General features: G+C 60.7%; 3 protein-coding genes across 6 annotated transcripts; 2 read left to right on the top strand and 1 right to left on the bottom strand.

Annotated features, from left to right (window-relative positions):
• The first annotated feature begins 3052 nt into the window (after window positions 1-3052).
• Window positions 3053-6661, top strand: AP5B1 (adaptor related protein complex 5 subunit beta 1). The gene is made up of 2 exons (XM_036762281.1): window positions 3053-3686; window positions 3996-6661. The coding sequence occupies exons 1-2, from the start codon at window positions 3537-3539 to the stop codon at window positions 6543-6545; spliced, it is 2700 nt and encodes an 899-aa protein (XP_036618176.1). The 5' UTR covers window positions 3053-3536; the 3' UTR covers window positions 6546-6661.
• A 1025-nt stretch (window positions 6662-7686) lies between these two features.
• Window positions 7687-9450, top strand: RNASEH2C (ribonuclease H2 subunit C). The gene is made up of 4 exons (XM_036763625.1): window positions 7687-7933; window positions 8686-8795; window positions 8887-9006; window positions 9349-9450. Exons 1-4 carry the CDS (start codon window positions 7765-7767, stop codon window positions 9376-9378), a joined length of 429 nt encoding a protein of 142 aa, XP_036619520.1. The 5' UTR covers window positions 7687-7764; the 3' UTR covers window positions 9379-9450.
• A 6-nt stretch (window positions 9451-9456) lies between these two features.
• On the bottom strand, window positions 9457-18738 carry KAT5 (lysine acetyltransferase 5). Of its 4 annotated transcripts, none has more exons than XM_036763622.1 (14): window positions 18421-18738; window positions 18249-18315; window positions 17544-17612; window positions 17297-17433; window positions 16737-16892; window positions 16525-16599; window positions 16362-16436; window positions 16025-16273; window positions 15506-15595; window positions 14854-14994; window positions 14646-14739; window positions 10635-10794; window positions 10464-10545; window positions 9457-10007 (listed from the first exon to the last, which is right to left on the bottom strand). In XM_036763622.1, exons 1-14 carry the CDS (start codon window positions 18430-18432, stop codon window positions 9873-9875), a joined length of 1542 nt encoding a protein of 513 aa, XP_036619517.1. In that variant the 5' UTR covers window positions 18433-18738; the 3' UTR covers window positions 9457-9872. The 4 variants fall into 4 exon arrangements, with proteins under 4 accessions (XP_036619517.1, XP_036619516.1, XP_036619518.1 ...); XM_036763621.1 differs by having other exon boundaries at window positions 16737-16919; window positions 18421-18667; XM_036763623.1 differs by lacking the exon at window positions 16737-16892 and having other exon boundaries at window positions 18421-18683.
• Window positions 18739-19919: the final 1181 nt, after the last annotated feature.

Genomic DNA, 19919 nt, shown 5'->3' with positions numbered 1-19919 from the left:
CCTCCTTTGTACTGGAGACAAGAAGGATGAGCCCTACTTTGTAAGTGCTCCCTGAGCCCTAAAACCCAAGGGAAGGTTCCCTGCTGTCAGTCATTATTATGTTAGGGGCTTTGTGGGGCCTGTCAGCCATCTCTCATTTGAAACTCAAGAGTCTTGGGGGGTGCTGGTTACCCCCATTTCACAGGTGAGAGAACTAAGGGGAGTCTGTGCATGGTCATGCTGTATGGGCTCCTGACTCCTCTTTTTATGCACATCTCAGGCGCCAGAAGATGGGGGCCCTGCCTGCCCAAGGGAGCTTGGAGTTTCCTGGGGTACCATTTAAAGAGCCCCTTCCCATCCTGCCTGCCTCTGCCAGGCTCCTGTGGTGTGATCCTGGGTAAAATGAAAGGTTTGGTCTGGAAGGCCTCTGCCACCCCTTCCAGCTCCCAGGCCCAGAGGCAGGGCCACAAGGAGAACCTTGGGGAAGGCCAGGCTGGGTTCAGGTAGAAGCAGGGCCTTTCACAAGTGGAAGCATCCACGGGGCAGTGGGGAGACCTGTGTTCTTTCTGCTTTGACATGGAGGCAAGCTGAACCTGGGCCGCACTGAGCCTCCTTTCCTCTGTAAAATGGAGATGATCTCTGTGCTGCCTGCTTCCCAGGCCTCTTGGGAGAAAAGCATTCTTACCCTTCAAACATCCTAATGTGTGAGTTATTATTAAAAGGGGGATGGGCTGAAGCCTCCAGTGCCTACCCGGGGTTTCCTCAGGGGCCCCCAGGTGCTGATGGGCTCTCCCCCTACCAAGGGCCATACACACCGGCCAGCTCTTCAGAGGCCCTTTGTAGCCTCAGGCAGATAGGAGGGGAACAGGGCTGCCCTCATTGGGCTGGGACTGACTTACACCTGCTTTCCTGCCCTGGACGAAGCACCACAATCACAACGGGCCCCAATCTCCCTCTTATCGGAGGCAGCGACAGACACCGGACAGGTTATTCCCTACCAGAGAGGAAGGCTGTGCCCGGGCTTGGTGCCAGGACCAGTCCCAGAGGCCATGAGCTGGGGCTCCGAGGGCGTAGGTAAGCCTGGAAGTCCCCGGGGAGGCTTGCCAGGGATTTGGGAGCTTCTTCTGGATCTACCAGAGAAGAAAACCGGAGCTCTGGAGAAACAGAGCAGAGGCATCTCAGCCAGGGCTCATGGCGTCGGCTCCTAGACCTGATGGTCTAGATTTGACCTGATGGTCAAATAAAACTGTCTGTCCCAGAGCACCCCCACCTGCTGTCTCCTCTCATCTCTGGCCTCCCTCTTTCATCTTGCTTGCTAATTAACCAGGAGGCCTTCCCAACCCCAGCCTCCTGGGGGTCATTATCCCCATTTTATATCCAGGGAAACTGAGGCACCTAGAAGGGGAGCAGTTGGGGCTGGGGTGCGGTGAGTCAGGAGCTGAGCCAACAGCAGCCTGGGTGCCTGGCTGACTCAGAGGTCCTGCCAGACTGGTGCCTGGGGACCATCTTTACCCACTCACCCTGCATGAATACACCCAACACCAGGCGTCTCTTGGGGCCTCTCCCCCACCCCCAGGGGGCTTGCTGTCTGGGCCCCATAGACCTTTCTTCTCCCTTCCCTTTCTGGGCTGCTTTGGAGTAAAGCTGGGGGCCTGAGAACACTAGTCTGGTCCCGTTTCTGCTTCAAAGCCCTGGGCTAATTAAAACCAAAAGGCATTAAGGAGTCAGGCTGTTGGTGCCAACATGCTACTATGAGTCCCCCGACCTATAGGGGTGGGACACTGGGACCATCTGTCTCTCTTGGGCTTGGGAGCCTGAGTTTGAGTATGAGCAGAATCAAGGGGCAGTAACCAAAAGTTCACCAGGGTCCAAAGGCCCAGGGCTTTGCCCTCCCTTCTCCTCTGGGTGACCCAGGATTTGTGCACCCATCAAATGGCAATGACTAGCCTTACCCCACCAGCTTCATGGGGCTGCCATGAACATGCCAGCAGCTGGCAAAGGCGCCAAGTAGGGCCCACACCTCCAGGGCTGGCATGAAGCCAGGCACCCCACAGGGCATCCCCAGGGAGCGCCAGGTAGCCTGGGGGGCTTTCTCTCACAAACCTGGCTTCCTTGTCGGTAAAAGGATGGTTGAACTGAGAGATTTTTGCTGTCCAGGGCTGGAATATCCAATGCTCTATGGACCCTTCTAGCTCCGGGATCTGTTTTCTAAGTCCCCTCCCAGGCAGCATTTGAACCTTCCAAGTCTAGGACCCTGTCCTCTAGGCCAGGAAGCTTTGCCGTTGGGTATATTTATTAGGAGGGGTGGGAGAGGTCTGCAGGGCCCCAGGGGGCCTCTGGGTCGGCCAGGGTTGTCCTCCAGCCTGGACAGCTGCCCCAGGAGGGGGCCAGGGCACCCACTGCCCTCAGCCTACCCCGGCCTGCCGGGGAGTAGAGCTCCGGGCCCAGGGGTGGGGTCCACAAGGCCAAGCCCAGCCCGCCCAGCGCCTGCAGCCCAGCCAGACCGGTTCTGGGAGCGGGCCGGCCCGCAGACTCCGAGGTGGGGCTCTCGGAGCACGCTCAGCCCCGCCCACACCCTGGGTCCCAGGGGCCCGTTTCCTGGAGGGGGGTCAGCCAAGGGGTCCCCTCAACCAGCCCTGACGGGGGGAGATGGAAGCAGGTCCGTGTTGGGGGCAACCTAGGAGGGCTCGCTAGACGCGGAGGTCGGGGCTCGCGGGCCAGCGGGCGCCCGGCCCAGCCCGCCCCCACGCCCGGCGGTTTCGGGGAGAGGCGGGGGGCCCCCCGCGCGGCGGCGGGGCAACAGTGTAACAGTTACTCAGCCCCAGCGAAACCGACGAGCCGGCGCCTGCCCGGCCCCCCGCCGGGGCCGCCCCGTTACTGCCCCGCCCCGCCCTCGGGCCGGCCCGTTAGGGGGGCGGGGGCGGTGCCTGGGTTTCGGTGCCGGCAGGGGCGGACGGGCTGGCCGGGCCAGGCCGCCTAATGAGCCGCGCGCAAGCTCAGGCGCCATCGGGGCAGCCCGGGCGCCCCCGCCCCCGGACGCGGGTTCGAGTCGCGACCCTGCGGCTGCCCCCTGGAGGGCACCGAGCCCCGGGGTCCCCGGCGGCGCCGCCATCGCCCCCCGCCCCTCAGCGTTCTTTCCCCGAGCCGGGCTTCTGGGGGAAACCTAGGGACCCTGGCCCGGCCCAACCCGCCCACGTGAACGGCAGTTAGAGTTTGGCCCACACGCAGGATCACGGACCCCCAGCCTCGGGGCCCGGGCGCTCCCAGCTTCCTCTGCCTCCCCCCGTCCCCATCCCACGCCACGCCACGCCACGCCACGCTTCGGGCCGGCCTGGGTTTCCCGGGTGACTTCAGCACGCGAGGATGGGGAGGGGGCGGGGCGGAGTAGGTCCTGCGGCCTCGGACCCCTCCTGGCGGACGGAGAGGGAAACAGGAAGGAGGACGGCGCTTGCGGGGGAGGGAAGACGCCAGATAAGTGAAATCTCCCGGCCGTAGGAATCGGCCCCCCGTGGCGTGTGCTTCTCCTTCCCCTCCGCCGCTGCGGGGTTAGGGGGGCCATGGCTCCGCGCGGCGGGGACGCCTGGGCCCGGGTGCTCGCGTCGTTGCGGGCCAGTCCGGCCGCCTTCGTGGCCAGGGCCGGGGCCGAGGCTCTGGCCGCCGAGCTGCTGAGCGAGCTGCGCAGCGAGAAACTGAGCGAGCCCACCAAGGTGGGAGCCCCGGCCGCCGACCCCTGGATGCCCCCGCTCAACCCAGATCCCGGGTCCACCAGCCCATCCCAGCCCCTCACCCATCCCGACCCCCCAGATACCCTGTTCACCAAGCCCGGAAACCACCCCCTCACCCTCGTCCCCTTGCTCAACCTAGCACCATGACCCGCCTTGACCCCTCCCCAGATACCGAGTCTTCCTACCCTTGGCCCCTCAGCTTACCCCAGCCTCTCCCCCCAGATCCCTAAGCCACTATGCCCCCAGATCCCCAGCCCCTGCGTCCAGCCTGACTGTCCTCTCCCTCTCCAGGTCTCTCTGCTGTCTGTGATCATGGAGTTCCCCACGCAGCTGTGGCCTGACCCCACCGTGGCCGAAGCAGCAGCCTCCACACTGCTGGACACACTGGCCCTCCTACCCCTGCGGCCTGCAGCCCTCCGCAGGCCCCTGCTGCTGGCCACCACTAGTGTCCTGGCCTCCTGTGGGGCCTTGAGTCCGGCCTCTGCTACCACATCCCGCCTGCTGTCCATGTTGTTGAGGGTGGCCACTGGTCGGGCCACAGGGCGGGAGCAGCGAGCCCTGCAGGGCACTGCCTGTGAGTGCCTTCGGGAGCTGGAGAGCTGTCACCCAGGGCTGCTGATGGGCCAGCTGGGGCTGCTGCGGGCTCTGCAGGACACCCTGGGCACCCAAGCCCACTGCCTGCTCTTTGTGCTGGCTCTGCGCAATGCCCTCAGGGTCCTGGCCCGGACAGGCTCTGGGGCCCCAATGGGTCTACAAGGGCTGCTGACCACCAGAACCAGGCCCCAACATGGAGAGACCCTGGCCTGGGACTGGATCCTGGAGGCCCCGGGAGCCCAGTGGCCTGGGCCATGGGACTGGACCCTGGCTGGGGAGGACATCTGGGATCGGGCAGCTCCTTCAGGCCAGGAAGGAGACTGGCCAGAGCCAGGTGTTGGCCCCCTGGATCTCACCCCACCCGAGGCCCGGGAGCTGCGGGCCACTGTATCCCAGCTGCTGGACTCCTCCTACCTGCTGACCCCACCAGCCCAGGCCCAGTTGCTGCAGCAGCTGAGCCAGGTGCTGAGAGCCGTTCGTGGGCAGCCCCCTGCCCTCCTGAAGCCGCAGCTGGTACGGCTGCTGGGCACGGCCAGGGTCTCCCTGCTGCATGCGGTACTGGCCTCGAAGGATGCCTTTGGAGAGGCCCTCTTCACAGCCCAGGATGAAGCGCTGCTGCTTCGGAGGCTGGTGGGTGCTGCACAGCACCCAGCCCTGCCACCCCCTGCCCGCCTCTTCTATCTGCACTGCCTTCTACACTTCCCTGAGAACTGGCCCTTGGGGCCTGCTGGGGAGGAGGGCACCCCAGTTCTGCTCACCCCGAGCCTGGCCACAGGTCTTCTGCCCAGTCTGCTTCAGGACCCCCCTGAACTACTAGCTCGGCTGCATCTTCTGTGTCTCCTGTGTGGGGAGGAGCTGGGTGCTGACGGAAACAGGGATTGCCAAGACATGGAGGACCAGGCCCTGGGTTACCTCCAGGGGCTCCTGGCCGGCCTCAGGCAGGGGGCAGCACAGCCAGGGGGCCCCCGGAGTTCAGCCACTCTCTGCTTCCGGGCCTCCTACCTGGCTACTTGCTGCTTGGCCAGCCACCCAGGGGCCCTGGCTCAGCTCACAAAGGGCCTTGCAGAGCTCTACCAAGCCCGGCCCTGCCTGGCCCCACACTTTGTTGACCTTCTAGAGCAGGCCGGAGAGGTGCTGTCAGAGCCTCTGGGGAAAGCCCTGCAACAGGTAGCTGTGGCAGGGGCAGGTGGGGCCCAAGCCCTCCAGTGGCACTTGCAGATCCTCACCAAGGTGGCAGGGGGCCAACCCTTGGGCCCCACGCTGGGCTTCCTGTGGGCAGCCCTAGGACAGGGTGGGGACTGGGCCTGGGAGCAGGCCCTTCTTGGGGCCTGCCGGGCCCTCCTAAGGGGGACAGGCCACAGCAGGGCTGGCCCCCAGGACCTGGCCAATCTGCTGCAGGAGCTGGCTCAGGGCCTGGATGACCCCGACAGCCGAGATCGGGGCCGCCTTTACTACAGCCTGTTTACCCACTTGTCGAGGCCCAAGCTGGGCTCAGCCCTGGGTCCCACACGCTCCACGCCCATGCTGTGTTCTTCACTGGTGGAGGAGAATGAGGGCTTTGCCTCCTCTCTGACTGTCCAGGAGGCCCAGGCCCCACTACAGCTGAGGCGGGTTCCCCAGCAGGCCAAGGGGCCCCCCGTGGTCCTGGGCCTCACAGTGGAAGCCTCTGAGATCCTCTACTCACTGGAGCTACGCTTCCGTGTTCTGGGGCCACATTATGAGCCACTGGAGGCCATGCAGGTCCCCTGCCTTCACCCTGGCACTTCCCCCAAGCTGCTCCTCCTTCCCCTGGAGCCCCGGCGTCCCTACCCAGCTCTCCTGGACATCAGCATCCTCTATGCTACCCCCAGTGGCCTCACCTGCTACTCACAGCTGCCCAGCCTTCCCATAGCCTTTGCTGACCTCTTTCTGCCTTTGCAGCCATCTTCTCCCGATAGGACCCACCCTCATACCTTCCATGAGCTCTGGGCCTCCTGCCTTCCTGGGGGAGCGGAGAGTTGCATGTGGGGTCCTTGGCGAGGCCAGGCGCTAGAGACTCTGGTGACCAAGCACTGGGAGCCTTTTGTCATGTCTGCCACACCCCCCATCAGTTACCAGATAGCCATCCGTCTGCCCCCCAGCTCTCAGCTGTTACTGCAGCTGGAGGCTGCTGGGGAGGATGGGGTGAGGGTGGCTCTGAGGACTGATGACTGGGCCATATTGCCTCTGGCTGGGGAATATCTCCGAGGCTTGGGGGCTGCTGCCTGAGCAGGGAGGGTGACCCTTGCTAGGAGACACTTGTTTGGGCAGAGCAGGGACAGGGGAAGATTAGGGCCCCTGCTGCTCATTTCCCTTGTCTATAAAGGCTTGTTTATTGGTGAAAAGTCCATGTTTATTTTTTCTCTGCTATAAAGGGGGTTGGGCGTAGGGTTGGCACAGTGTTGAGGGGCCTGTTTGGCAAATTAATGTTTACTGAGTGTTGAGTCTAGTAACACTTCCCTTATGTAGCACGGTTGGCCATGTTTTGAATAATCTTGGCTATCTCAGAGATCCCAGAAGCATAGATTTGGAGCTGAAAGGGGACCTGGGGGATGGTCTAGTGGCCAGGGTGGGGAAGCACAGCCTGGAGGCCAAGCTTCACAGAACAAACCATGAGGGTGACTTGGCCATTGTCCCCCAGCCCTCAGGAGACAGAACTGGGTTCCAAATTCAGCCCGCCCTTTCCAGGACCTCATGTTGCCTCCCTGAGTGAGGGGAGAGGTCAAGGGCTGCTCGGCTAGTTAGAGCAAGGGGAAAAGTGCACAGAGCCTCCGTGGAGAGGAAAAGAATGTCGCCAAGACTCCGATCTGCCCCCGGACAGGGCCAGGCTCTTTCCCGGGAAGGAAGGCTTGTGTGATCTATCCGGGAACAGCATCGTGAAGACCAGCAACCCTAAGGGCGTGGGGACTCCCATCCGCCACACTTGCAGCGACTTCCGGCTGCTCGAGGGACAAAGCTCGGGCTGCAGGGGGCCGTTTGGTAAACTGGCCAATCGGATGATTTGCTTTTATAATAAACGTAGCGAGTTTTGTTCTTTTGGCTTTCTCGGTGTGAGGGAGAGAATTCGCAACTGAAAATAAAATAGAATTTAAAGGAAAAAAAATAAGGCCACGCCTGGTCCTCCAGGTGCTTCGTGATCCTGTCCCCTTCTCGGGGAAGGCTGGGACAGCGGGGACCCCCGGGGCTGGAGCGAAGACGGTGGGAGGTGGCCCAGACTCCAGAATCGCGGAAGGCCTCCGCCACGCAGGAATTACACAACTAAACCACAAAGCGCTACATCGAGTTCCGCCTTCCTAGTAAATTTCGGCACGTGATGCTAGTGACGTCGGCGCGCCCGGCTACTATGGACTACGTCTCCCGTAAGGGCGCACGCAGAGCGCAAGCGCAGAGTCGTTCGGCGCGAGTTCCGAGTGCGCCCCCGCCAGCAGCGCAAGCGCACAGGGAAGGAATGCCGGACGGCGCAGCCACCTCGGTCCCGGGCCTCATCCGGCTGCAGCCGAGCTCCGTGCGAGCCGTGTCGCCGACGCCTCTGCACCTGCTGCCGTGCGAGATCAAGCATGACGGGCCCGCCGCCATCAATCGCTTCTTCAGCCCGGCTATTCGGCCGGGGCCCTCAGGTGCCAGGAGCATGCGCGGTGGGGCTGGGCGGGAATGGACTACATTTCCCATGGGCCCGCGGAATAACGGGGGGGGGGTCATTGCGCTCCTTGTGCGCACGCGCCGCGAGGCCCGCCCAAAAACGGACTGTGGCTTGACGTGGGTTATGAATTGAACCCTGCAGTTTCTGGGGTGGGGTGTGGTGGGAGAGGCCCCTGAAACTGAGGGGAGGCAAAGGGGGAAGAGACCGGGCCCCTTCCGCCCAGCGGGGGCGGGGCGGGGGGGGGCGTGGAATGAGGAATCCTTGTTGTCTCAGCGTTCGTGCACTTATTAAGCACTTGCTGTGTGCAGAGCCCTCCTGGAGCTCACTGGTCTAGGACGCTGTAGGGATCCCGGAGGACCTCAGGCCATCGAGCCTAACCCTCTCATTTTGCACTTGGGGAAACAAGCCCCTGAGACGGAAAGTGAGACGTCCAAGGTCACACACTCATAATAGCGACGGCAGGGATTTGAACCCAGCACCTTTGCCCCACAGCGCCTCTCCTGACCCCCCCCCCTCCCCAGCCCAGGACTCCGACATATGATACTATGGTGCGGGGTGGCACCGGGGAGCCCTGCCTCAGCCCCCTCCCCTCCCTTCCTGGAGGAGTCAGCTGCAGGGCAGGCCGTCCCCACCCCCTAGGGTAGCAGGTGTTTGAGCAGCGGGCGGCCCATTTCACAGATTGCAAAAACGTGAGGTCCCCCTGACCCGTGGTGCCCCCTCCCGCCCCAGGGCCAGTGGTATCCTTCAGGGGCCGCAGCCTGCATGGAGAAGAGGTGGCGCTGCCCTCGGGCTACGCGGGGCTGGTGCTTCGGGAAGAAGACAGGCCTGACGGCCCAGAGGTCAGTGGCTATCTCAGGCATGGGAGCCGGGGAGCAGGACCCTGCTGCATCCCATCATTACTTGTCATTTCCTTTTGGGGCCTTTCCTCAGGATCGGACCATCCAGGCCATTGGCACCTTCAGCGGCTTTACCCTTTGGGGCCTGGAGACCCCACCAGGGCCAGATGCCAGGATGCATGGAGCCCTGAGCTGGCCCAGCCTGGCCACTGCTGTGAGTGGCCTAGCCCAGGGACCCCCAGCCCCCTCTCCATGGGCCCTCTTCTATGCCCCCACCCAACGCTCATCACTGAGAGGGAAGGCTCCTCCCCCCTTCTACCTGGGGTGACCCTGGATAGCAGTGTCTGGATTGGGGAGGGGGAAGGCCCTTCAGCCCTTGGGGCAGCCTCCCCCATGGGTGCAGTGAGCTGCTGGCTGCCAGACTTTCCTGGCCTCTCTCCAGGCTCACACCCGGGGTCCGCTGCAGCCCTGTCCTCATCCATGCAGGGATGGGGGGGGAACCATCTTGGGGACTGGCAGCAGACCTGGGCCTGCAGCTCTTGTCCGTCCCCTACAGATCCATGCGCCCGTGGCTGAAGACGACTGAGACGGCGGCTCTGGAGCCCAAACTCTGTGTCCAACTCCTTCCCCCCCAAGAAAATAAAGTCTGGAAATTATGTATGGGTGTGGCATCTCCCCCTTCTTGGCCCCCAGGAGGAGACCCTGGTCCGTACAAACAGTTTATTGCAGATGAAACAGCAGGAGCGTCCAGGCTGCACCTCCTGCAGCCCCTCTGGCTCACACTTTACAAAACAACTGTACACGCCCCAGCAGCCCGCCCTCCCCTCAACACTACACACTGCTGCCCAGCTTTCTGTACACAGGGGCCCAAGGCCCACAGCCTCGCCACCCCAGTGGGGAGGAGCATCCAGTTGGGGGCAGCAGTCTCCAGCCTCTGATCTCTTCCTCTTCCCATGTCAATGGCTCACGTGCCCAGGGCCAAGCCCAAGACCCTTCCTGCCTGGGGTCCTGTTTAGTCCAGCCCCGGTGGCAGAAGAGGCCCGGCAACCATGGGGCACGGCACAGTGGAAGGGGAGGTCGTCACCACTTTCCCCGTTTGCTCCAGTCTTTGGGGGTGAAGTGTAGACATTTAGAGTCGATGCGCAAAAGCCGTTTTAGCATGGCCCGCTCATGGCCATCCACGATGTCCTCTGACAGAGTCAGGATATACTGGCCCTTGGGGAGGGAAGGGGGCAGGTCAAGTTCACTGAGACTGAAGGAAGGGTAAAGTCAGCAAAAAAGGAAGATGAGGGAATGTTGGAGAAACTTTGGGGCATAGCTGTGAGCCAGCCCCCTGCAGCTCTGGAGAGCACCTAGGATGAGGCCCAGAAAGTCACTGAAAACACACATACGTGCCCTTTGACCTGGTGAGGGGGGATCAAAGACAGCCCAAACTGCCCAATTCTGAATGACCAGTCAGGATCCCAGAGGACCAAGGAGAAGGCACCATCTTGGACATGGCCAACGGTGGGGGTGGGTACAAGAGGTGTGGCTCCCACCTGCACCCCTTTACAGCGGAGGCCTGGTACCCTTCCAGCAGGCTCTGGTCATCTGCCACCAAAGCAGCCTTGGCTGTCCCCAGAAGAGCCCCGCTGCCCACTGGGCCGCCCCACCCCTGCCCCACCTCCCTACCTTGTAGTAGTTGATAAGGTTGAGGTACTGCAGGGTGGAGATGACGTCTTCCTTCTTGATGCTGGTGATCTCGCTGATCTCACTGTGGGGCATGGGCACTGGGTCACGGCCATCCCAGCTTCCTCCACCCCCACCCTGCACCTGCCCCACCCACGGAGGGAGAGGGCTCACTTGATGGTGATCTGGGGCCGCTCGCCACTCTCCGACTTGAGTCCCATGAGAATCTCCAGGATGGTCTGCGACCAGTAGCTGCGATAGGACAGGAGGCCAAGGTCCGAGAGGGGCTTCTCCGGGGTTCCTGTCTTCCCTTCCACCTTAGACAACTCATAGCCTGAGAGAAAAGTGGACAGAACAGATGGGGAGAATTCTTCATGAACAGCGAGACACCAGGGCACTTGAAGGCTCTCCAGAAATGAGGGATGCTTGGCAAGGGTCCTTGCTGCTGAGGCTGCCCAGATGGACACCAGCGCTCTGAAACGTCTGCACTAAACCCCTCAGTTTACAGAGGAGGTCGCAGCTCCTTCAGTGGCCCCCCTCAGAATTCCCTGCACCCCCCTGGGGAAGCAGAGATTGTGACAGGAACCCAAAGATTTCAGGTGTCAGGAATGGCCGGCTGGCTTCTGCGGAGAACCTCGAAGTGGGGCAAAGAGAGAGAAGCTGACCCTGGACTGCTGCGTAAAGGGACAGACCCTCTTCTCCCTGGACTTGGACTTCCCCTCTACCTCAGCTCTCCGAGAAAGAGCAAATGTGGCACTGCCTCCCCCACCCAAAAAAGAGCAAATTCCTGCTCCCCACCAGGCTAGGTTGGCCCAGACATCCTTTAGACTCCATTCGCCACTTCCCACAGCCCTCCCAAGGAAGCCCATTTTCCACACTAGGGCAGTTCCAAGTCAGGAAGCTTTTCCTCATCTCATCTGAGCCAAAGTCTGTCTCTTGCACCTTGGCTGAGTGGCTCCTGGCTCTGCTTTCTGGGGACCCCACTCCCACAGAAGAACCCCTCAGACACTGGAAGGCACCACCTTGTTTACTCAAGGCTAATTCACAAGGAGGTGGCAGCCTCTGAGAGTCCCAGGACAGTCCCAAAGGCCAGAGAACAGCAGCTGTGCCCTGAGTCTGGCCTCCCTGGGGAGGTGGCACTCTGGCACAGGTGAGGGGCCTTTCAAGGGCTCACTTCAGCAGCAGGTAAAGCACCTCTGCCCGATTCCAACTCTAACAAGAATGGGGTGAAGGCAAGAGGAAGGACAACACTGGGGAGTGGGAGGGCACCTGAGATGTGAGCAGTGCCCAGTGTGCCCAGTTGCCAGGCCTGAGCCACAGGAGTTGGCTGAGGAGAGGGCAGGCGTCTGTGCCAGGCCTCCCATACTGAAGGGGGGCCTCTGCAGCCAGAGCCTGTATTCTTCAGTGGGGATGGGAGGGCCCTCCAGGAGATCATGTGGCTCTCCACTTCAGGCCACCCTTAGGAGGACGGTCAGGAAGTACCACAAAGTGCTTTGAAAAGAAAAAAAAAAATGAAAGTACTTTTCAGAAATACAGGCCCTGTGGGAAGACCCTTGGGGGCTCCCTGAAGCCCTCTGGCCAACTACAATTTAGGAAAGAGAGAAGGGAAACCCTGGCACACTCCAAGGCAGACCACCCTCCTTCGAGTCTGGGGCACAGATCAGGGCCCCACAGTGGGCCTCTCCCCAGCACAGCCTGGCACTGCACAAAGGGGGAGCTCACCCATGGAGCCCTGGGGCTTTATCTGTGGAGGAGGGCCAGGGGTGCAGTGAGCCAGCCTATCACCAAGGCTTTCCTCTCTCTAGGCTGTTTATTCTGGGTGAAGCTGAGCCCTATCCAAGGCCCACCGTACACCCGCCATCCATCCATCCATCCATCCATCCATCCATCCTGAGGTTGGAGGGAACGTGGATATGGGGGAAAAAAAGCTGAGAAGGACCTGGGAACACGATTCAGAGCTCTTAGCTGCCAAAGCCAATGGCCTGTTCTCAGTCCCTGTTCCTCTTGACCTCTGTGGCCCTGGATGATCACTCTCTCCTCTCCAGGTGTTCAGGAGCCCCCCACCCCACCCCACCAGCTCTCCTCCTCCCTCTCTGACTGCTCCTCCCCAGATCTCACCTCTCACCATAGGGGTTCCTCAGGGCTCTGTCCTGGGCCCCTTCCCTTTTCCCTCTAGGCTACTTCACCCAGTAACCTCATTAGCTCTCATGGATTTAACGGCAGTCTGTAGGCTGACAATTCTCATATCTGCTGACCTCCCATGGCCTTTCAGATGTCTCAGACTGTATGTCCAGTGGACGGCTCCCAAACAGAACTTCCACCCAGGACCTTCTCCTGCTACCTTCCTGTTCTGTAGAGGGCACTGCCACCCTCCCCGACCTCGCCCTGCATGGGGCTTGCTAGTATTGATGTCAGTGCACAGGTGTTTGCATGTTGTCTCCCTGTGAGACTGGAGGCTCCTTGAAAGCAGGGACTCTCTTCTTTTCTTTGTATTCCCAGAGCTTGGCACATAGTAGGTGCTTACTGAGGGATCATTTTGTCATCTCATCTTTGCTGTCCCTGCTGTTTCCCTCAATAGAATGTCAGCTCCTTGAGGGTAGGGCTGCTCCTTCATCTTTTACTCTCTGAGTCTTCTATGCCCAGCACACCGTAGGCATTCAGCAAACATCTGGGAATAAAACCAGGCCTCAAGCCCAGGCCCTTTCGTTTCCCCACCAGCGCTATACCGCGTGGTACTGCCCCGTCCGCAGCGACCTCCTTCAGACATGGGGAATAAAAAGGCCTCAGGGCAAGAGAAGTCACCCCAGGACTCCCTGACAAGGTGGGCCCCCAGCACTGCCTCTCGAGGCGGCCCACAACAGCCTCTTCCCCCACCACCAGGAAGGCCTTTGAACGCTAGAAGACTCGTCCCCGCCAAATCTCCGCTGCTTCAGTGCCCTGGTCCTGAACTCCAGGCCCTTCATCATCCTGGCTGCCCTACTCTGGACACTCTCTACCTTCTCCCCGTCCTTAAACAGAGACCCCCAGAAATAGACCTTATCCTCCAGACAAAGCTGACCAGGGCCCAGGACAGAGGGACCAGCATCATCCTCATCCTGGGGGCTAGGTGTCTTTTAGCGCAACCCATGAGCTCAGCAGCCCCATCTCACTGCTGACTCCTCTGGAGCTCACAGGCACTAAGACACGCCCCCCTCGCCCCCCATCTTTCTCAGACAAACCGCTGTCTAGCCATCCCCACCCCCCTGCCCTGACACCTCACATTCGCAAGAACGACGGTTTAAATCTGGCTGCAAGACCTGACCTTCAGCCCTACATTTCATCCTATGACATTTACCCAGTGCTCCGGCCTCTCCTTTTGGACCCTGGCTCTGTCCCTCAGGGTGGGAACTCTCTCTGAGCTCTGTGTTCTCTGCAGGCCATCTATGCCTTTATCCAAGACACTGAGACAACTGTGGGCCAGCACAGAACCCAGGTCAGATCCCTGGTGCACTCCCCTGCAGACAGGCCAAGAAGACACTAAACCACGAGCTGCCCTGTGAGATCGGCCCTTGGGCCAGATCTGTCTAACTCTCTTACCATCTATACCACATCTCCTCATCTTTTCTACAGGAAAAGCAGGAGATGCTGTAGCACATATTTTGCTAAACCCTATGTAAACACTCAAAAAAATGAAACACCATGGGTCAGGCAGGACCATGACCTCTCCTGAAATCGCTGTTTCTGTCTATATGCTCACGGAGCAGCCCTTCGATTCTTGGGGAAGACTCCTGAATAGATCATCAAAGTCGAATTCGATGACCAGGGCACGGACTTTGGACAGATAACGTCTGTGCCTGTCCTTCTCCCATCCCGTCTCCACCTACACCCATCCTCCTCTCCTCGGGACTCCTGGGATGGTGTTCATCTGGGCCTTATTAATCACTGGCCACCTGGATTATGGCACCTTCTGGCAGAGATCCTTCTCCTTGGCATGCCCGGCTCTGCCTGCAGGGGCGCCTCCTCCCCCAGCGTGAGCGGTCCCTCTATGCGGCCCTGACCGCAGCCGCCTGTGTCCACGTGTCTGTCTGTCCTCTCCAGCACTGCTTCAGCTACACCAGGTGCCTCTCTCCCAATCTGGCCCCTTCTAACTGTAGAGAGGCTGGGAGCCACTTCAGCCAAGCCCAGGCCCAGGCAGCCCGCACTCACTGAACTCGATGAGCAGCTTGCCATAGCCACGTCGCTGGTACGGAGGGAGGGTCAGAATGCATGCCACATTGTAATCCTCTGTGGACTCCTTTTCCTAGAGCGAAAAGAGCGGGCACCGTGAGCATCACGGTGGGGCTGCAGGAGGGGGAAGACAGGAGCTGGGGGAGGCCAGTGCCAGGGCCAACATTGAGATGCCTCAGGGACTGACCTTCGAGAAGTAGCCGACGATGTGGAAGCCCTTGCAATCATACTCAGTCATGACGTAGAAGAGGAACGGGTCTGTGTCGTAATATAGGGTCTTGTGGTCCAGGAAACACTTGGCCAAAAGGCAGAGGTTCTGGGAATAACTCTAGGGGGGAGAAGAGGGGGCGGCCATCAGCGAGCGCCATGGCACAGGTGTGCTCAGGCCCATCCTTGGGCTCAAGCCTCTCCCTGAGGGACACCGAGCAGGCCCACAGTCTGTCCATGCAGGTCAGGGCCAGGAAAGGCCTATGAAGCTCTACCAAAGCCAATGATTTTCAGCAGGGACAACTCCTTCATGGTATTGGAGGTTTCAGAGATGCCACCAGAGGGAGGGATTCTGTGCAAACTCCCTGATTCGGTCTTTGGTGAACTGCTGGGCCCTTTTCAAAGTCACTTTGTAACTTGGCTGACGAGTTCAGGCAGGGAGTACAATGGTCAGCTTTGGGGTTTCTCCCTCCACTTGCCTCTGGGAATTTATCTGGCATGTCAAGTTATCCAGTATGTGTTCAAAGCATCTGAATCTGCTAACTTAGCACCCCAAGTCCAGCCTTGGGGTCTGGGGCTGGCTCAGAGGGACCCAACTGCCACCCAGCCCCACGACTCCATGCCCCGCTTACCTTGTTCTTACGCCCATCGATTTCAAAGAAAGAGATGGTACCCTTGCGGTAAATCTCATTGCCTGGGGGGTGTCGAAGGTCACATTTGGTCTGAGAAACAGACGCCGGGAAGAAACACATGAGGCAGAGGAAGGCAGGTGGGAGAGCAGCAGCCATGCCAGCCCCCATCTCCAGGCCTCCTTGGCCCGGGCTGGGCCACGTGCCTAGCAGGACTTCCCTCTGACAATCCCTGGCTTCCACAGGATTCAAACCCCATCTACTGTAGGAGGCCTTTCCTGCCCGGCCCAGCCCACCCTGACCCACTAGAGGCCTCTCTCTTCTAAGGCTCCCTCCTACCTACTCTCTATTCATCTGACTTAAAGACTTAAGCATGCACTTCCCCATTTGATTGTGAGCTCCTGGGGGCAAGAACTGGGATTTTGTCTTTCTTTGCTTCCCCAGAGCTTCACGCAGTGCCAGGAGCTTAGTAGGTGCCTAGTCAACTGTGGGAGGCCAGGGAGAGAAGTCCCAGTGACATACCAGGTGACGCTGTAGACACTTGAGGCTTTTCCCGTACTTCAGACAGAATTCGCAGAGATAGAGCACGGGCAGAGCGGTCAGTTCCTGGGGGTACGGGGAGAAGTACCAGGGCTTGAGGCGGTGGCGGCCGAGCTCGATGCACTCGATGTTCTTCATGCGGGTAACGATGTCGTCGTGGCTCCGGTCAGACACCAAGCTGCCCGTCATGCGAGGGGCCGAGGGGATGCCGTCTGAGCTGTCCTGTGAGTCCTGGTGGCGGCCACAGGGCAGGCAGGGAGATGAGCACACCGCCCTCTGCAGAGCCCAGCTCCCTCCTCTCCTCCCTCCCCAGACCCACCTCATCGGTGCCTAGACAGTTGGACTTCCTCTTCCGTCCTGGCTGGGCAGCCAGTGCCCTCCGGGCTGAGCCATTCTGTGGAGACACAGGAGCGGGAAGGACAGAGTGAGCTGAGGGGCTCAAGGGCCCGGGCTCAGGGGCCGAGGGGGCCTCGAGCACACACCTGAGGAAAGACAGAGGCTGGCGCTGTCTCGCTGGGCACGGGAGTTGCTGGTGAAACCACTTCCACTTTTCGTTTCTGCAGAGAGAGACCAAGAAAGGTGGGTCAAAAGGGCAGAGGACCTGGGTCTTGGAAGGAAGCGAGCTCACGAGGAACAGTGGGGACGAGGGAGCTGGGCTCCGGAGCTCCAGGTGAAGAGTGGAATCCAAGGGTACCGTGGAACGGTGGTTGGGTTGCAGGCAGGAGCTGGAGGAGAGGGGCTGGTCAGGCTCGCCGCCGGGGATGGCCTCTCGCTCCTTGGGTAGGTTGAAGCGGAGCGTGATCTGCACCGGGATCGGCAGTGTCTTCCCACTGGCCTGGGCCGAAGCCGGCTGTAGAGATAGGTCCAGGGTCTTCCTCTGGGGGAGGGGGAAGGGAGCGAGGGGGAGGGGAGGAGGGGGCCCCCATCAGCCAGGTGGGTTCACCCCCCCCACCCCTTCCCCTTGGGCTGGCTTCCCACCCCAACTAGGTGGGGTTTGGTGACTGAATTTTGAAACCTAAGATTCAGTAACACCACCTCCTCCCTCTGACCCCGACCTTCATCTCTACAAAGCCTCTGCAGGCTGCGGCCACTACAGCAGGGCTGCCTTGTTCCCCCTTCTCATCCTCAGCCTGTGGCACAGGAGCCCCAAAACCATGGGTTAAGCACAACAGGGACAAGTGAGATGGGGGCGGGGCCTGACCATCCTCCTGGGAACTGTCTCCAGGCTCAGATTTGGATACCGCTTCTACTCACCACCTCCCTCTCAGGGGAGCCCGGTCTGGATCCAGGGAGCCCATTTTTGGTGGGAGTCTTGGCCTCTTTTTTAGGAAACTGGATCTTCTTTAGGTCCAGCCTGTCATGGGTCACCCACTCATCCAGGCGCTTGTTAACTGCAGAGAAGGGGAGCAGTTCAGATTCCAGGATGCCCCCTGGTCCTCCCCTATCTCCCCGACCCCGTGGTGCCTGCCCTGTACCCAAGGACCACAGAAGTGGCACTCACAGTCGATGTAGTGAACGTAGAACAGCTTCCGGCCACTGATGTCCTTCACACTCAGGATCTCGGCCAAAGCTGTGCGGGAGGCAGGAACCTCAGAGAAGGGCCCGGGGCTCCCTCCATGTCCACCCCAGCCTTGGCTTCACCCTCCTGAGAAGAGCATCTTCTGCCCCCATGCTCTCCCCAGGATGCCCAGACCACCACCTCCTCTTAGTTTCGGTCCCGCCCTTTCTCCACCAGTCCCTGGCCTCGCCCTTAGATTGTCCTTGAACTGTCCTTGGTGGGGGGGGGGAGGGGGTCCAAGGCCTCTGGCCCCACCCCTAAACACCCCCCCACGTCCCCCCCATCCTAAGCTAGTGACCAAGTCTCACCTCTCCCAAGGAGGGGATGGGTCTTCAGGCCTTTAGCCACACCCCAACAAACCCCCACCTTTGAATTAGCCACGCCCCTTTCCCACTGACACCCCCTCCCCCCTCCCTCCCAGGAGGTCTCTAGGCTTCCAGCCAGGCCCCCTCCCCAGAGTCACACAGACCGCGTCCCCTCCCCCAGCGCTGGCCCTCTCTTTACTCCTTCCCTCCCAGGTAGGGTTCGGCCCCGCCCCTTGCAGGGAACCACGCCTATTCGGTTCCCAGGCCACGCCCTCCCCGCAGGGCTCCATCGCCCCGGCCCCGCCCCCACGGTGCCCGTTGGCTCCGCCCCCCCGTCACTCACGCCACTCATCCTCGTTGTCCTGATTACGCCGCAGCACGGGCAGGCGGCAGCCCTCGATGACCTCGCCCTGGGGAAGACACCGCGGTCAATGGGGGAGGCCGGGGGAGTCGCCGCCGTCCTGCGGATGCCTCCGCCCCGCCTCGCCCCGCCCCGCGCCGGGCCCCGGACTCACCACCTCCGCCATCTTCCCTCCCTCCCTCAGGAGCCGCTTCCGGCTCCGCGGGGTGACGTCACATCCGGCGTACCGGTACCTCCCTGACACCAGCTCTGAGGGTGTGCGGGGTACAGGGGCCTCCGGGCGGGGGGGACCGGGGGCGGGAGGGAGCCCCCGGCCAAGTACGCGACGCGAGCGGCGAGGGCGGCCCGCCTTCAGGGGCGCTCGGCCTCGGGGTGGGCAGGCGGCGCAGGGACCACCTCGAGGCCCCAGGCCGGATCCGGGGTGGGGCGGAGCCTCGCGCTTCGCGGTCTGATTGGAAGAGAGCTGGGTCCTTCATGCGACGTCCTTCGGGAGCGTCGGGGTCACGTGGGCGCACGCGGCCACGTGACGCGGTTGTTGTTGTTCCGGCTGGGCCCTGGAAGTCGCAGGCCGGCAGCCGGGCCCCGCCCTGCAGAGCAGGAAACTGGGGCCGCTAGTGCGCTGTCAGGCATGCTCTGGGTTCGAATTCCGCTTCTTATACGTGCTGTCTTTGTGACCTTGAACAAGTCACTCTCCAGCCTGGGTTTCAGTTTCCCTCTCTGTAAAGTGTGGGGGGTGGACGGGCTAGGCGCCGAGGTCCTTTCCCGCCCTCGGTCAATGAGCTTATTCCCAAGACGCCCCAGATCGAACTGTCCGGGTTAGAGTTCTGCGCCTAGAGTCAGGAAGGCCTGAGTTCAAGTGCTCGCCAGACACTCGTTAAGTAGTCGTGTGACCCTGAGCAGATCACAGCAGCTCCGTCCGCTTCCCGCTGTAAAAGGGCAGTGGTAACCGCACCTCCCCCACCCCCGCCCCGGGGGTTCTGAAGATCCAGTGATTTTTGTGCCGAGCTCGGCAAACTGCGGGACTCCAGGGCTGGGTGCAAATGCTCCGTTATGCCGAGGAATGACCCTGCTCGTGCGCAGTCAGCCGCTTGCTGGCGCCGGCCCCGATGATACCCCACTCTCAGGCGCTTTGAAGCATCTTTCAGACAGCCGTGTCCGGGCTGAGGGTCTCAATGTCCCTCGCGTTGTGAGGATGCCTAGGTCAGTTTGCTGCTGTCAATAAATCAGTTAATTAAAATAAGTTATTGGTTTTGTTTTTAATTTACCAAAACTAAGTGAAACAAATACTGACCACCCCCCACCCCCCGCCACCTCCAAGGACGGGTCAGTGCAGGGTGTGACCCGTTCCACTTTGCTGAGGAACTTTTTTGCCCCCATCACAAAGAATGAACGGGCCTCGTTTGTCTAGGACAGTGAGTTCTTACGCCAGATCTCTTCCACAGTAAACACAAGTATTTCAACAAAACAGATCTGCTTTTGAATTTTTAACAATTATCAATTTGACATTTCTAAACCAAAAAAGGAAATGGATCATGAGCGCCTTCGGAGTAGGAAGTGTCACACCGGGTGGTTTTATGGAGGGATGTGAAAAAGAACTCCTGCAAAGGCTCAGAGATTAGTTCACATCACTTCTGTGGGTCTTGGTTTCTTGAA

This window comes from Trichosurus vulpecula, chromosome 6 (assembly GCF_011100635.1).
Source record: "Trichosurus vulpecula isolate mTriVul1 chromosome 6, mTriVul1.pri, whole genome shotgun sequence".
NCBI lineage: Eukaryota > Metazoa > Chordata > Mammalia > Diprotodontia > Phalangeridae > Trichosurus > Trichosurus vulpecula.
Note: the sequence above shows the minus strand (reverse complement) of the source record. Positions and strands in the feature narration are given on the sequence as shown.

Excerpts from the sequence above, each read along its gene's own strand:
- AP5B1 (XM_036762281.1), top strand. The coding sequence starts at position 3,537 with ATGGCTCCGCGCGGCGGGGACGCCTGGGCCCGGGTGCTCGCGTCGTTG. Across the intron at positions 3,687-3,995 it reads AACTGAGCGAGCCCACCAAG|GTCTCTCTGCTGTCTGTGAT; the intron begins GTGGGAGCCCCG and ends CTCCCTCTCCAG.
- RNASEH2C (XM_036763625.1), top strand. The coding sequence starts at position 7,765 with ATGCCGGACGGCGCAGCCACCTCGGTCCCGGGCCTCATCCGGCTGCAG. Across the intron at positions 8,796-8,886 it reads ACAGGCCTGACGGCCCAGAG|GATCGGACCATCCAGGCCAT; the intron begins GTCAGTGGCTAT and ends GCCTTTCCTCAG. Across the intron at positions 9,007-9,348 it reads GGCCCAGCCTGGCCACTGCT|ATCCATGCGCCCGTGGCTGA; the intron begins GTGAGTGGCCTA and ends CGTCCCCTACAG.
- KAT5 (XM_036763621.1), bottom strand. Across the intron at positions 16,274-16,361 it reads ACTGTCTAGGCACCGATGAG|GACTCACAGGACAGCTCAGA; the intron begins GTGGGTCTGGGG and ends GGCCGCCACCAG. Across the intron at positions 14,995-15,505 it reads TCGATGGGCGTAAGAACAAG|AGTTATTCCCAGAACCTCTG; the intron begins GTAAGCGGGGCA and ends TCTCCCCCCTAG.